Source organism: Bombyx mori, chromosome 27 (genome assembly GCF_030269925.1).
Source record: "Bombyx mori chromosome 27, ASM3026992v2".
NCBI classification, from domain to species: domain Eukaryota; kingdom Metazoa; phylum Arthropoda; class Insecta; order Lepidoptera; family Bombycidae; genus Bombyx; species Bombyx mori.
Window position 1 is genome coordinate 10,005,081 of NC_085133.1, and position 14,920 is coordinate 10,020,000.

The 14,920-nt window shown below is 40.0% G+C and overlaps 1 protein-coding gene across 22 annotated transcripts in view; it reads right to left on the reverse strand.

Annotated features, from left to right (window-relative positions):
- LOC101744319 (plasma membrane calcium-transporting ATPase 2) overlaps positions 1-14,920 on the reverse strand; it is a 194,151-nt gene that overhangs the window by 72,923 nt on the left and 106,308 nt on the right. For all 22 annotated transcript variants that reach the window (XM_062676659.1, XM_038020804.2, XM_062676658.1 and 19 more), the window contains one exon: positions 3,041-3,248. In XM_062676659.1, the coding sequence (XP_062532643.1) occupies positions 3,041-3,197 (157 nt within the window). In that variant the 5' untranslated portion in view covers positions 3,198-3,248. The remainder of the gene's footprint in view (positions 1-3,040; positions 3,249-14,920) is intronic.

Sequence of the window (14,920 nt, forward strand, 5' to 3'; positions counted from 1 at the left end):
TTTCCATTGAAACACTTTTACTTAAAAAAAAAAAAGATTTAGTATGCTTAATACTTTTCAATAATGACACTCCATGGGATATTGAACTGCAATCGCCAATGATTTTTATTAATTGCTTAGATCTGTGGACGAGCTCACAGCCCACCTGGTGTTAAGTAGTTACTGGAGCCCATAGACATCCACAAAGTAAATGCGCCACTCACCTTGAGATATAAGTTCTAAGGTCTCAAGTATAGTTACCACGGCTGCCCCGCCCTTCAAACCGAAACGCATTACTGCTTCACGGCAGAAATAGGCAGGGTGGTGGTAACTACCCGCGCGGACTCACAAGAGGTCCTACCACCAGTAAACAAAGTTTTACTTTTAATAAAAGATTCAGTATGTTTAATACTTTTCAATGCTGACAATCCATTTCAAATTAAGCTGCAATCGCTTTGATATTGTGAATTTGGTTTTCCTTTTTCGAGACACGAGGACGGTGTTTCGAATGTTCTATTCAGACGTCAGACAGACAGAATTTTAAATCAGACAGCATGATTGCTTTTTTAACTCAACGCCTGAATGAGCTAACGTCCACCTGGTTTTAATTGATTACCGGAGTTCAGCACAACGGGAAAGTCATCACCCACCCCACCTTTGAAAACGGAAAAGTTCGCTGTGTGGGATAACTCGCCAACGTTGATGAACTTCGGTTTTCAATCTATAATTCTAGTTTTAATTGCCCTTTCAGGCAGACGAGCATACGACCCACCTGACGGTGAGTGGTGACCGTCGCCCATGGCTTCAGCAATGCCACGGGCAGAACCGAGCCGCTGCCTGTCGTAAATTGTAAAATGTCATTGATTAATAACTATTTATGATCTTTGCTAGTAGCACCATACTTTATGAGTTACAATGTTATTTATTCACATTATACAATGTTATTTTTTTAAATAGACATTTTTACGAAGTAAGACATGCCCTTTCAATAAAAATCTGGAGCGAAGGGTAACACAGTTACAGAGTTTCAATGAATATGCAATTCCCTTACGAGAACTTTTCGCTGGCCCCAACAACAACCTCTAGGGAATTACACAACTTTTTGGGCAAAAAAAAAGCTTCGAAACTGCCTTGTTTAATAAATAAACTTTTTGTTGGACCTAAGAACGTCCATCTCGAAAACAGAAAATAAAAGTGCTGAATTTTTATAATTCACCAATTTTATTTCCGACAGCGTTTTTTTTTTTATTGCTTAGATGGGTGGACGAGCTCACAGCCCACCTGGTGTTAAGTGGTTACTGGAGCCCATCGACATCTACAACGTAGACGCGCCACCCACCTTGAGATACAAGTTCTAAGGTCTCAATATAGTTACAACCCTTTGTTTATTATGGTCAAAATCCTTTTGAGTGTGTCCATTTCAATGAATAACTCATCCGAGTTCAAGATCAAATCTAATATGTAACCGATAAACGAGCTTAAAGGTCAGTGATTTTATAAAAAGTACCATCGGGAATACATAGTACCGAACTTTTCGTTTGAAAACGAAAATAGATATATCGAGGCATATTAATGGTTATTTATACGAATCTTTTTTTGTTCGCGCTTATGTTAAACAATGAGCCGCGGCGTGCTTTAATTGAACATTCTGTTCATCCGGATATTCAATTTACTGCTACTATTTTTCCTACCTAAGCTGATGGTCTAGAGTCTAAAGAAACCATATCAGCGTAACCTTAACTAGTAGGTAAGCTCACGGGGCTCAAACCTGACGATGTTGCTAACACTGGCCCTAGCAAGGGCAGTGCTTCGCAGATTCTACCACCGGATCGAAAATGCGACCCACTGACAAGAGCTGTGTTTGTGGGTTAATTTACTCCCCGAGCCCTTCGTCTAAATAGCACTTGGCAAATGGTACTAGGTACATTATATTCTAATAAATATCAAGGGGTGAAAGACTATTTGGTTTAAGCGACATTTTTTGCAGCTTTACAGGAGAGTCATTTAAAGGCGAAAAATTGGAAAATATATCATAACAAAAAAAAAATCTTTAGCTATTTGAATGGAGTAAACATAATTGAAGTTTAATTAATAACATCGAGCTGTTGATGGTACCAGTAATATCAAATAAAACGGATATTTAATTACAAAGATAAATGTCTCACGTGTTAAACAAAATGTCCAAAATGTCTTAAGACTTGGCGCACGCGCTCGTTAAGTTTGGTAAGGATTTTCATCTGATCAGTCCAACGCATAAGGTTAATCTAATTATTAGAAGCATACTGTTATCAAGTCAAGGCTGATTACTCGCAATGGTGAATTTGAGAACAGTTTATTGACACATCGAATGCTGACGTCACCACGTGCTCGCTCAACTAACGCGCACTCAAGAATAGTACAAAATATTCCAGCAATCGATAACGATAGTAGGTACCTACTTTGACGATGCTCGTAAAGTGCAGAGTAAATTTTAACGGGTGCTTTATCCTATTTACGGGCCTGTGTGTGTATGCGACGAGAGAGTTACGGAAACTTTAGCAGTTAAGTTTTTATATTGTGACTTTTTATTTCTAGGTTGGATGCACGAGCTGAGGGCTCAACTGATGTTCACAGGAGTGCATATACGTACATCTATAACGTAAATGCCACTGACTTTAGGAGTTCTAAGGTTTCAAGTACAGTACAACGACTGCTCAACCCTTCAAACCGAAACGGTGGTGGTAGGACCTTTTGTGAGTCCGCGCGCGTAGGTACCACCGCCCCGCCTATTTCTGCCGTGAAGCAGTGATGCGTTTCGGTTTGAAAGGGTGGGACAGCCGTTGTAGCTATACTGAGATCTTGGAACTTATATCTCAAGGTGGGTGGCGCAGCACTTAACACCAGGTGGTCTGTGTCTGTCATTACTGCTTCACGGCGGAAATCGGCAAGGTAGTGGTTCCTACCAGTACGAGCTTGATCAAATACGTTTCCTAAACTCTTCATGTAGATATCTTCATTCGTGGGTGTTCTTCTTGATTGAATAGAGATGTAATAGCTTGATGATAATGAACTAATCACTTACCGTCTGTGGGAGATGTGTAGAGTTTCTTGCATAATTCTTGCGGTCCACCGAGCGCGTTGATTTTGGCCATGCCCTCGGCGCCGCGCGTCTCCATCAGCTCGCGCAGCTGCCGAAGGGAGACGCCATATTGCGCCGGCCTTCCCTCCACGGTGGCCATGGTGCCGGGCCCGCGGCCGCCGCCCGCACCAAGCCCGACAACCCTCTAGATCTGCAACAACAACAAATAAAACATTAAACATTTTCTCGCCGGATCTTCGCAGTGAGTCGCGTTTCCGATCCTGTGGTAGATTCTGCGAAGCACTGCTCTTGCTAGGGTTAGTGTTATCAACGACGACAGGTTTGAGCCCCGTGAGCTCACCTACTAGTAGAGGTGACGCAGATATGATCTCTCAAGACAATCAGCTTACTTAGGAAAAAAAAATAGCTGTCCCAACAAATTACCTAAATTTAGTTTAGTATTTTTGTTATTGCCCTTGTAGGCAGACGAGCATACGGCCCACCTGATGGTGAGTGGTTACCGTCGCCCATGAACTTCAGCAATGCCAGGGGCAGAGCCAAGCCGCTGCCTATTTGAAATTTAATTTAAGCTGATAATAAATTCGGTGAAAAAGAAGTCGAGACATGTTTTGTTTCAATTCCATGTACCCAAGTACTCAAATCGTAAATGTTTGACGTCCACAAAGGCAGGAAATTGAACTGACAGAAACATACTTTTAACATAATAGATATATATAATCACGAAAGAATTTCTCTTCAAAACGTATACCCGAGTACGTGTAGAAAGTCGACTCGAAAAAGTAACAATACGGACGTTTCCATTTTTTGCTTTCGCCCCGCCCACAATACGAATAGAGCTTGAAGGATACGTTTGTTACGATTATTATTCACAGAGGATTATATAAACAGTTCTCTGTTGCCGGATTCGTCGTCCGCCCACTTCCCTAGTCGAAAAAAAAAATTTTCCTCGGTACAAAAAGGCTTTTGTTACACAGCCTACTTGATTAAGCTAAGCTGAGTGTTAAAGCTTTTCAAGAGAAAATTCACCCCTAACGTAAATATTAATTTGAGGTCACTTGTGAACTGAAATCTATAACGTCGTTAAGTATCTAATGAAATAATTTAGAACAACCCTAACGCTGGAACTGTTCTATAATGACTTAACACGTTGACTGCCATGCAGGTCACTGGTGCCCTACGTGGCCCACTGAAGTAATTATGTCGATTTCTCTCTTCGATCTTCTTACTAAGGCGCCAGAATATCTAGTAGACTCTGGCAAAGACGAATTCGAAGACACTGAGACTGAATCTATTTCTAGAGACCTAAAAGGCTAAAACATACATTAAAAACAAATGAAAGCAAAGTTAGGCTATCCAGACGCGCTTGGTAACAGAAATTGACATAATTACTTCAGTGCGCCGCGTAGGGCACCGGTGTCCTGCACGGCAGTCAATGTGTTAAACAGGGATAGTTTACGTGGCAATTGCGACATAAGTACTAGTCATAAAATCGCTCATGATTTGCGTTATAAGCTCGATGGTCTATAACTATTAACTTTTTGAAGCGTACTTCATACAGGGATTGCAAGATTTGGGCAGCTTCGTAAGTTTTATACTACACTGACATAAAAAAAACGATAAGCATAGAAATTGTTGCCAAGAAAGAAAAAAAGTTGGTATAAGCTGTTTCCTCAAGTACAAAATACAAAGGTTATACCATACATTATATATAGGTCGTGCGCGGACGTATCAACAAAGATTACAAACCTTACTCATCTAGAGGTCGGAGTAGGTAGATTGATTTAAGGTCGTTGACGTCAAACGTAGAGGATAATATGGGTATGCCTCCAAAATACCTTCTACCTAACTTCATATTTATTGTGATATTTCTTCCGGAATTTAGAAATTAGCATTAATCTGTGTTTAAGGTGAAAAACGTATTAATAATATTAATTTACGCTACCAGTGCTAGCTAATGGTGAAAGAAATCATTATTTTATTTTATACAAAAACACCTTGGAATAGTTACACCGTATTTTGTCCCTTTCTGTTGAATTAGAAATGGCGCTTGGCGGTATGAGACAAAACTTAGACAGGACTTTTTGTTACCTTATCTCATAAATATAGAAATTGTATCCGATGAGGATTCAAAATATTTTTTTTTCAATTTAATAAAATAATCATTATACATAAAATGGCATGTCCATATTATAATATATTGACGCAAGTATATAAAATCAATCTACCTACTCCGACCACTGTCATTACCGACTCGCAAAAATAGCTAGATGACTTTAACAATACATAATATAACACAGAAATGTTCACTTTCTATTCGTAACTTAATAGAATCGCTACTAATATGAATAGCCAAGTTCTAAATTTCGATCAGCGCGCAAACTCCATAACCCATAGCGTCGAGTCGAAGTTCCCCGATGGCCTAATTGCTGGCCAATCAACAACACTCAACCCTGTTACAGTTGCCAATACCGGCCCTCTTTGTAAACTCAATCTATGACCAGACTACATCAAACCGTAGGAGATAAGGAACTTTAAAGCGCAAGATAGCCAATCTTCGAAACTTTGCAAGGCTCACAATGATCGACAAGGAAGCCGAACTGATAACGCATACCATATTTACAAGGACCATTCAAGTTTGGCTTACGCAACCTTAAAACCGACTGGAGACCGAAAATTCATTAAGTTTCATATTCGAACCAGCCGAAGACAATTAATATGCAAACGACCTTTTTAAGGGTGGCACCCGTTTAATCAACAGATTAACGAATTATTCAACGTCCTGTAAGATTACTGAATAAAATTTATAATTGCCGGACCTTTTTAAATGTAAAATAAACGTCCCTATGTTTTCACGATTTGTATTGATTTGGTACCGATATTTCTATTGTAATACGGTACTTAACAAATATTCATATCGTATAATAACAATAAAACCCGCAAAAACAACAATTTGCATAATTATTACTGCGTAGGGCGGTCTTGTCAGCCCGCACGGGTAGTAACCACTATCCTGCCTATTTCTGCCGTGAAGCCGTAATGCCTTTCGTTTTGAAGGGCTGGGCAACCGTTATACTGTAAAAACTGAGACTTAAAACTCATGTCTCATTGACGTGGTAGATGTCTATGGGTTTCGGTGACAGCTCAACACTAGGTAAGCTGTGAGCTTGTTCACCCACTCATTTTAGCTACAAAAGAAAAAAAGTAGCATCAAATATTTATAATAGCGATTAGAGGTTTTATTATAAGTCACTATATCGAATTTCGCGCGTATTTTTAAACGTTGCAACTTTGAAACATGGCACACACCGCTATGCGCTCAGTTTTTCTGAAGGCCATAGTTTTTATATATTACTTACATGATATCTTCATAGCTCAACCTGCTAGAGCACAATCCCATGCTTTTTTCTTTATTTCATTTATAAGGGGAGTGCACATGCACTGGTGGTAGGACCTCTTGTGAGTCCGCACGGGTAGGTACCACCGCCCTGCCTATTTCTGGCGTGAAGCAGTAATGCGTTTCGGTTTGAAGGGTGGGGTAGCCGTTGTAACTATACTGAGACCTTAGAACTCATATCTCAAGGTGGGTGGCGCATTTACGTTGTAGATGTCTATGGGCTCCAGTAACCACTTAATACCAGGTGGGCTGTGAGCTCGTCCACCCATGTAAGCAATAAAAAAAAAACATTTCTAGTTCGAGTCTTCTGTCCTTAGGCCGCTAGGTCACACATTCACAATTCATTTAAATAATGTATACCGTTAAATTTCGACATTGATTTGAAATACTTTTTTCCTTATCTAATTTATAACATACATACGATAAGGGAGTTATGATCTGTTGACGTGGAACAATAACTTCCGCTCGGATACGGGCTAACGTTCTTCATAAAACTCGGCACCTACCACCGGCTTTCGCGATTGTGTATTCAGTACGCTTTATGGGGTAGTTAACCCTCTCTCTCTTTGGCAGCCTCTCGGCATCTTCGCTGCTGGCTGTGTAGATGACATTTCAATTTGGATCGTAATAACTTATTTACATTTCGTCGTTCAATGTTGCAACGTTTTTAAGTGGTAGAAAAAATATCCTTTGTACGCGTGTATTTAGCCATTCCGAATCATCGTGATTTAAATACGTGTCTAGACAAAATAAAAAAAAACAAATTTCACATCATTGGGATGTGTTACTTATGACAATTTTGTACAGTATCAAAAGTCAAATAATTAACAGATTTTTTATTGCCTAGATGGTTGGACGAGCTCACCGTCCACCTGGTGTTAAGTGGTTACTGGAGCCCATAGACATTTACAACGTAAATGCGCAACCCACCTTGAGATATAAGTTCTAAGGTCTCAGTATAGTTGGCTGCCCCAGCCTCCAAACTGAAAAGCATTACTGCTTCACGGCAGAAATAGGCACGGCGGTGGTACCTACCCGCGCGGACTCACAAGAGGTTCTACTACCGGATAGGACATTTTGTTAAAAAAAAAACGTCTAAACCATCCCGAGCTAAATAATTTAATCCAATCACATCGAGGACAGTACAACAACATATAGCAGCACATTCATACCTTCCTCATATAGCAGCTTTATCTTTAAATCCCTAAAGTGCGAAGCTCTCATACCGACCTCGTGAAAGCGTGTAACAACAATGGTCGCTTGTCTTAAATTATGTATGACACTGCAGTGAAGCGGCAGATGACTTTATTGGATCGTAAACGGGGTATAATGGCTTCTTGCAGGTGTCTATTTCGATGCCCGAAGTTTATCCGTAGCGCTGTTACTCTTACTAGAATTTAGGTCGCAGATAGATGAAAGGAAACTACTTAAATGATCTGATACAGAGACTCTTCCGCGTTATTCGAGCTTTTCCTGTGTTTTACTGCTGATGATATTGAATTATCTCTATATATAAAAATGAATTGCTGTTCGTTAGTCTCGCTAAAACTCGAGAACGGCCGGACCGATTTGGCTAATTTTGGTATTGAATTATTCGTGGAAGTCCAGGGAAGGTTTAAAAGGTGAGAAAATATAAAAAAGCTCGGAATTATATAAAAACAAACAATTTTGTTTTTCCTTTGATGTGTCTTTTATTTATCGATTGCGGCACTACGAAGTCTGCCGGGTCAGCTAGTACTGATATAAAAATTGGTTATTACTGATTTTTTAATGGCATCCTTACTTTAATAGGATTGGAAATTATGATCGAAAGCTGTATGTTTCGTTTTTTAAATTAATTTATCGCCGTGGTCGATAATTCCTTAAGGTTCCTCCAAAAAATTTTTTAAAGCGCATGTTGTACCGCTGTCTGTGCATTTGTTTACTGCGCCGCGACTGAGCTGTGGCCCGTCACAAAACAAATATGTTTACATTATAAAAGCCCAAGTAGGTCAGTAACAGCAAACTTGGCTCTTGATCGCAAACAATCTTGATTGAAAGTGCCTGATCGGTTAGCGGGCAGGATTAATCGAAGTGTGCCCCGGACACCGCTCCAGACTTGCGTAGGTAAATGATTAATGGCAATACGCTCTGATGTGGTATGAATGCCGCTTCTCGTAATTAATTTCCGAAGCTGGATGATTGACAGACCGAAAAAACATCAACATTATTACCCTTGAAGGAATTCAGTGTAGGTTAGACAGCATTTCTAACAACATCAGGCCAATTTGAAGCGTCTACATTCAGGTTACGATCATGACTGGTCCGTTTTTTTTCCTTTCCTTGACTATTTAGACATGGGCAATACCGTAAGTGCCGTCTAGTCTATGCTTACCGCGAATAGTACCTGGTCGAAGAGCCGTCAAGCTCCAGAAACCATAAAAAACCAGTTTAACTCGCAATAAGGCTGTGTGTGGTATTATTAGAAGAGTATCCTTTAAAATGCTCTGGTTTTTAATGAGTGGCGTTTTATAGCACGGAGACAACACCACAAGATCTAACCCACACTGGAGCGTGATAAGTCAAATATTACGTTTATCAAATCTTTCAAATGGGATTGCGCGAATGTTTTACGTTAGAAACTGGTACATACAAGTGCGAATGGACAGTACGCTAAACCACAAAAATTAAGCCCACTGAGTTTCTCGCTGGATCATATAATTGGGTAGTAATTTCGATCCGGTAGTAGATTCTGAGGAGCACTGCTCTTGCTAGGGCTCGTGTTAGCAAATTCTCTCAGGTTGAGCCCGTGAGCTTACCTACCCGTTAGGACGTAGCTTGAATAGCCCTCTATGCTACCAGAGGATAGGTAGCGAAAAAAAAAACAAAAATTAGATTTATAAAATTTGCCGATTGCATTTCGCGTTGTCAGGGTCATATTACTTAATTTGCTGTACACGCCTGCTTCGCTAGGCTTTTAAAATTATCATTATTACTTCTCACCCCCACAAAGATTCTCATCATTAACACCCCCGCAACTGGTGTAGGGAGTCCAACACTCATATAAATATTAGCCTATCCATTAAGTACATGTATTTTCTACATGGATACCAAGTTTGAAGTCAATCGGATGCAAGGTTCAGTAGTTATAACGGACGTAACATCCGTAAAAACCACTGTAGATTTATTTATTAGTATAGATTAAAAGATTAACGAGAGTGTGCCTTAACAGTGGTGTTAAGAACAGATTTGTTTGTAACTTAGCCAGTCAATGAGAATGGCACACCGAATTACTAAACAATTAGACTAGCCCATTTCGCTGTACGATACGATCATTAGTGAAGCTATAGAGCCTCGCGATGAATTGTATTAAGGCTCGCACTTGGCATGTAGGCATCGCGTGATTTCACGAGTACTATCTTGGCCGCACCTGCTGGTTCGCAACTTTACTTATTAAAAGGCCCGACTGGCAGTAAAGACTCGATGGTTATTTTACTTCTTGATTTATAAACCGACTGTTAGAGCTGACGCGTAGGCCTCGGTCGCTAAGTTAGTGTGAGTAATTTACTGTGAAATATTGTTTCTTTTTGGAAAGTTAATCTGTTTCTGTTGCATTTTTCGGCACGGCATAAATTTACAATGCTGCACTGTTGGTTGGACACTCGTCGATCTCATAATAGTCTATAGGCAGTTATGTAAATATGAAACGTACTCCAAGAGCATTTTTTTTATTGCTTAGATGGGTAGACGAGCTAACAGCCCACCTGGTGTTAAGTGGTTACTCGAGCCCATAGATATTTACAACGTAAATGCGCCACCCACCTTGAGATATAAGTTCTAAGGTCTCAAGTAGGCTGCCGCACCCTTCAAACCGAAACGCATTACTGCTTCACGGCAGAAATAGGCAGGGTGGTGGTACCTACCCGTGCGGACTCACAAGAGGTCCTACCGCCAGTAAAAAGCCAGCTTACCTGTTAGATAGAGCGCGTTGTGAACTTCCACGTAAGTATCATTGCGACCAGTGCCATTTCTGAGTAGGACGGTCGTTATACAACACAACTGAGATTGTTGAATTATGTCTCGACGTGAGTTTATGAAAGACACTTCCTCGCCTCGGTCGAAATGTCTCAAGTAGAGGATATTTTTTCTACAAATAGCACCGATTCACGTCAAACTTGGTTGGAGTCGGGTATGTTCCGAGATAGCATTCGAGTAATGGTACTCCCAGCAATTCACCTGCTTCTCATGGTGTGGCCCGTACCATACTACAACCAGGTATACGGCCACTGATTTACACGAAAATTTCCGACAAATATAATCCGATTAATCGAGCAAACAAGAATTCTCCGATTTAAAACAAACTCTCCCCCAATAACCTTTCAAACTAGCATCAAGTCGAACTTAATTAAAACTTCGATCACAATTACCTTTGTAAATGGAGCTAGCTTGCATTATCGGCGTGCATCGATGACGTCACGTCCGGAAAGCCGACGCGCACAAGCGAGAAAACTTGATAACGTGAAATCGCCGACAAAAGTCTAAGTAAAGAATTATATTTAAAACAGAGAAAAGAGCATGTGTAGCGAAGTTTCTAGAAACAGTTTCTAATACTTATTTTATTTAAGAACTATGCGACTACTGTGTTCTTTTCTCCATCACCCTTGGTTGACTAAGGCATTGAGTCCGCTAAAATATACTAAAGTGCACAAAAGGTGATTTAAAATGTATTTTTTAATATCTCATTTTAAAAAAAAGAAACATCTAATTATTGTTGAATTTAAATAATTGGTCAAAGAGTAAAAAAAGACATTATTTGATTTGGGCATCAAAAAATAATCTTGAAATGCATTAAAAAGATACGGCCCAAGCCTCTTCTACAAATAAGCTTACTTCGCACATCAATATTCATACAAGCATGTCCAATTCTTACGGTATCCAAAAATGTACGCGATAGGAAAGGTGGGGCCTGTTTATGATTCAACCATCGTGCGCAGCTGCGACACCTTAACTTGAGATATGTACGGTTTGAAAAACGGCGAAAATAACCAAAAAGCTTCCAAGGCATGTTCAGAGAGTATCCCCCTTAGAGTGTTTGTCCTTTTTTTTTATTGCCCATGTAGGCAGACGAGCATACGGCCCACCTGATGGTGAGTGGTTACCGTCGCCCATGGACTTCAGCAATGTCAGGGGCAGAGCCAAGCCGCTGCCTACCGCTTAATACTCTCCACAAGCCTCTTTTAAAGAAGGACATGTCATAGCGCTCGGGAAACACCGTGGAGGGTATCACTGGTATCCTTAACTATAAACTATGAGCAAACTAAAACTAGTTTTAAGTCAAAGATATTGCTTTAAATTTATATTGGTAAATTCAATTAAAGTTGCCGTTTATTTAACGAGATTTCAGAAATAGCCTTTGCATAAAATATCCATATAATACGACTTTTCAAATTGCAACCTCACTATAGTGCTCGATTTATATTCAAAGCTCATTTCGGTTATATCCATCCGAAGATAGCTTGGAGTGGCAATCGAAATGATAAGTTTTTGTTTGACTTTTGATTTTGAGCTCTCTTGGCGTTCCCATTGCTGTTACGATAGAGATTAAATGTGGTACCAACAGTTTCCGATTCGTATCTGTATAGCTGCAATGCGGGTAGATACAACTTAATTACAAAGTGTACCTCAAGTTGCGAAAGACCCAACCACAGATAAGCTGATTATTATAGGCAGCAGTGAGATGATTGTTACCTTACTTAATGCTATTTCTGCCGTGAAGCAGTAATGCGTTTCGGTTTGAAGGGTGGGGCAGCCGTCGTAACTATACTGAGACCTTAGAACTTATATCTCAAGGTGTGTGGCGCATTTACGTTGTAGATGTCTATGGGTTCCAGTAACCACTTAACACCAGGTGGGCTGTGAGCTCGTCCACATACCTAGGCAATAAAAAATAAAAAAGCTGTAAATGTAACGTTGTGTTACTAACAATGTCCAATTTACGACACGCCAAAAATAGCTCATGATTATTAAGAAAATGTCACCGTTCGGAGCTTTACAAAGTTTAATATTCGTTTTGGCACTAGAATCCAATAATCGAGCTGTATAAATCAGTTTTCATGTGCCAGGGCGGCAGGACCGAAAGGATATTGTTAGTTTATTCAGGGCACGACCGCAGTCCGGATGCTGTCACCGCTAATCAGACTATCTCGTGAGCTGTGGTGGAAATGCGCAGTGACGTAATGAGAAAATAGGGATCGACCGCGATCTGGGGCATGTTTCACACAATAACGCCCGTCGGGTGTAGTGGTAAGTGACATGGTCACTACACAAGGGGTCGCGGGTTCGAATCCCGCTAAGGGAAGATATTTGTATGATAAATATAAAATATCTTTTCCAGGGTTATGGATGTATATTAAATATATGTATATGTATAATAAAAATCTAACATTTATTTCCGTTACCTGGTACCTGTAACACAAGTTCTTTACGAACTTATCACGGGACTAGTTAACGTGGCGTGATTGTTAGTAAACATTTATTTATTTAATAGCATACGGTATAAAAGTTACGTGTTAAATAGATGAGAAACCATTAAAGTTTAGTAATTGACTCAGCTGGTTAGTTTACGCAGCAGTTTTTTGTTTATTAAATTGGCATTCTCGACAAAAGGTTAAAAGGACATAAGGTGGTAATAACATACAGCTAGAACCTTTCGAGAATGTGGAATTCGGAATGCCAAGAGTTTCCTCATCCTATTTTTAAGTCCTTAATAATTTTGATGCCCATCTAGATACGATTAAGGGGAGTTTTATGGTTGATTTCATTTTTAACCATAATTAACAATAATACGACGTTTTCGCCGAGCACTGATAAACAAAAAAAAAATTTCAAAAAAGAATCATGTCTATTAACCTGTGAAAGGTGAAGAAAAAACTTATAATCTATTTGTGTTATGTTATATTGAACAAACAACAGACATTAATAGATTAGTTTCTACATTAACAAGTTTCGCAAATAGAAATCCTCCACGTACATATTAGGTGATAAAACTATGAGCATTCAATACACGTGCGTTTCGAGTTAAACTCGGCTCCAAGCAATCAGTAGTTTGACTGTGCACCCGGACACGTCCGCTGACCATCCACTTATATACACTGATTGTTTCCTCATGAATGTCTCTGTGGACCGGCCAAGCCAGTCAGAAAAACGGAAAAGAATATCTAACACACGATACTCCTACAATTAATTTAGGAAAGTGTAAAAAAAAATGCCTCAGCAATTAAGAAAGTGACTGTAAAAGTAAAAGTTAACTGGTGGTTGGACCTCTTATGAGTCCGCATGGGTAGGTACCACCACTCCACCTATTTCTGCCGTGAAGCAGTAATGCGTTTCGGTTTGAAGGGCGGGGCAGCCGTTGTAACTATACTGAGACCTTAGAACTATATCTCAAGGTGGGTGGCGTATTTATGTTGTAGATGTCTATGGGTTCCAGTGACCATTTAACACCAGGTGGGCTGTGAGCTCGTCCACCCATCTAAGCAAGTAACAGTCTGATTACCATGTTCGCTATAGAAGATGAGTTGAATATGATATGAACGTAGGAAATCATTGTCGCCCACACAAATGTAGGTTAAGCAACGGATCTATGTATTCTTCAACCCCAGACGCCCACTCCTGGACATAGGCCTCCCCTTAGCCTCAAATTAACCTAATTGATTTAAATTGGTATAATGTATTCAGCTGAAAACATCTAATATCATCAAAAAAGTGAACGAACCGATTTGATTATCAGAAAGATTCTGAAGACAAACAGAGTTCGCGAAAGTTTAATTCCTTTTCGTCATCACCGTAAGGCGGCGGGCTTCATTAAAACTTGCACGATCGACGTTTCGCCGAGTTGAGGCTTAAAACAATATGAAAAAGTTTAATCTTAAAAGGGCAAACCGGAGTACGGTTAATTAAAGACGGCTATGTATTGCAGAGTGCGAGTTTTTATTACGACATTACGTGCAGTGCACAAGTATTTAGGTTAACCTAAGAATAAATATCATTTTGACCGTCTAATGAAACAAACTTGATGATTGAAAGTAAATGTCATTAGTAAATTAGTAATTCCTATTCTTTTTTTTCCCTACCTATGCTGATAGCCTTGAGTAGCTATATCAGCTTCTCCTTGACGTGTAGGTGAGCTCACGGAGCTCAAACCCGGTGTGTTGTTAACACTAGCCCAAGCAAGAGCAGTGCTTCGCAGAATCTACCACCGGATCGGAATCGCGACCCACTGAGAAGATCCGGCGAGAAACTCAGCGGGCTGTGTCTATGGGTTAGTTCGCTCGTCGAATTCTTCGTTGTAATCGACGAGGACGGTGACCGGTGCTTGAGAGGTCTAAAAGCACCGAGAGTGAATCCGGGGGATCCGATAAGACGTGTTTCGGGCGATGGCGGCTTTGCGTAGACCCGTCGCGATCGGATAAGTAAACTTGATAAAAATA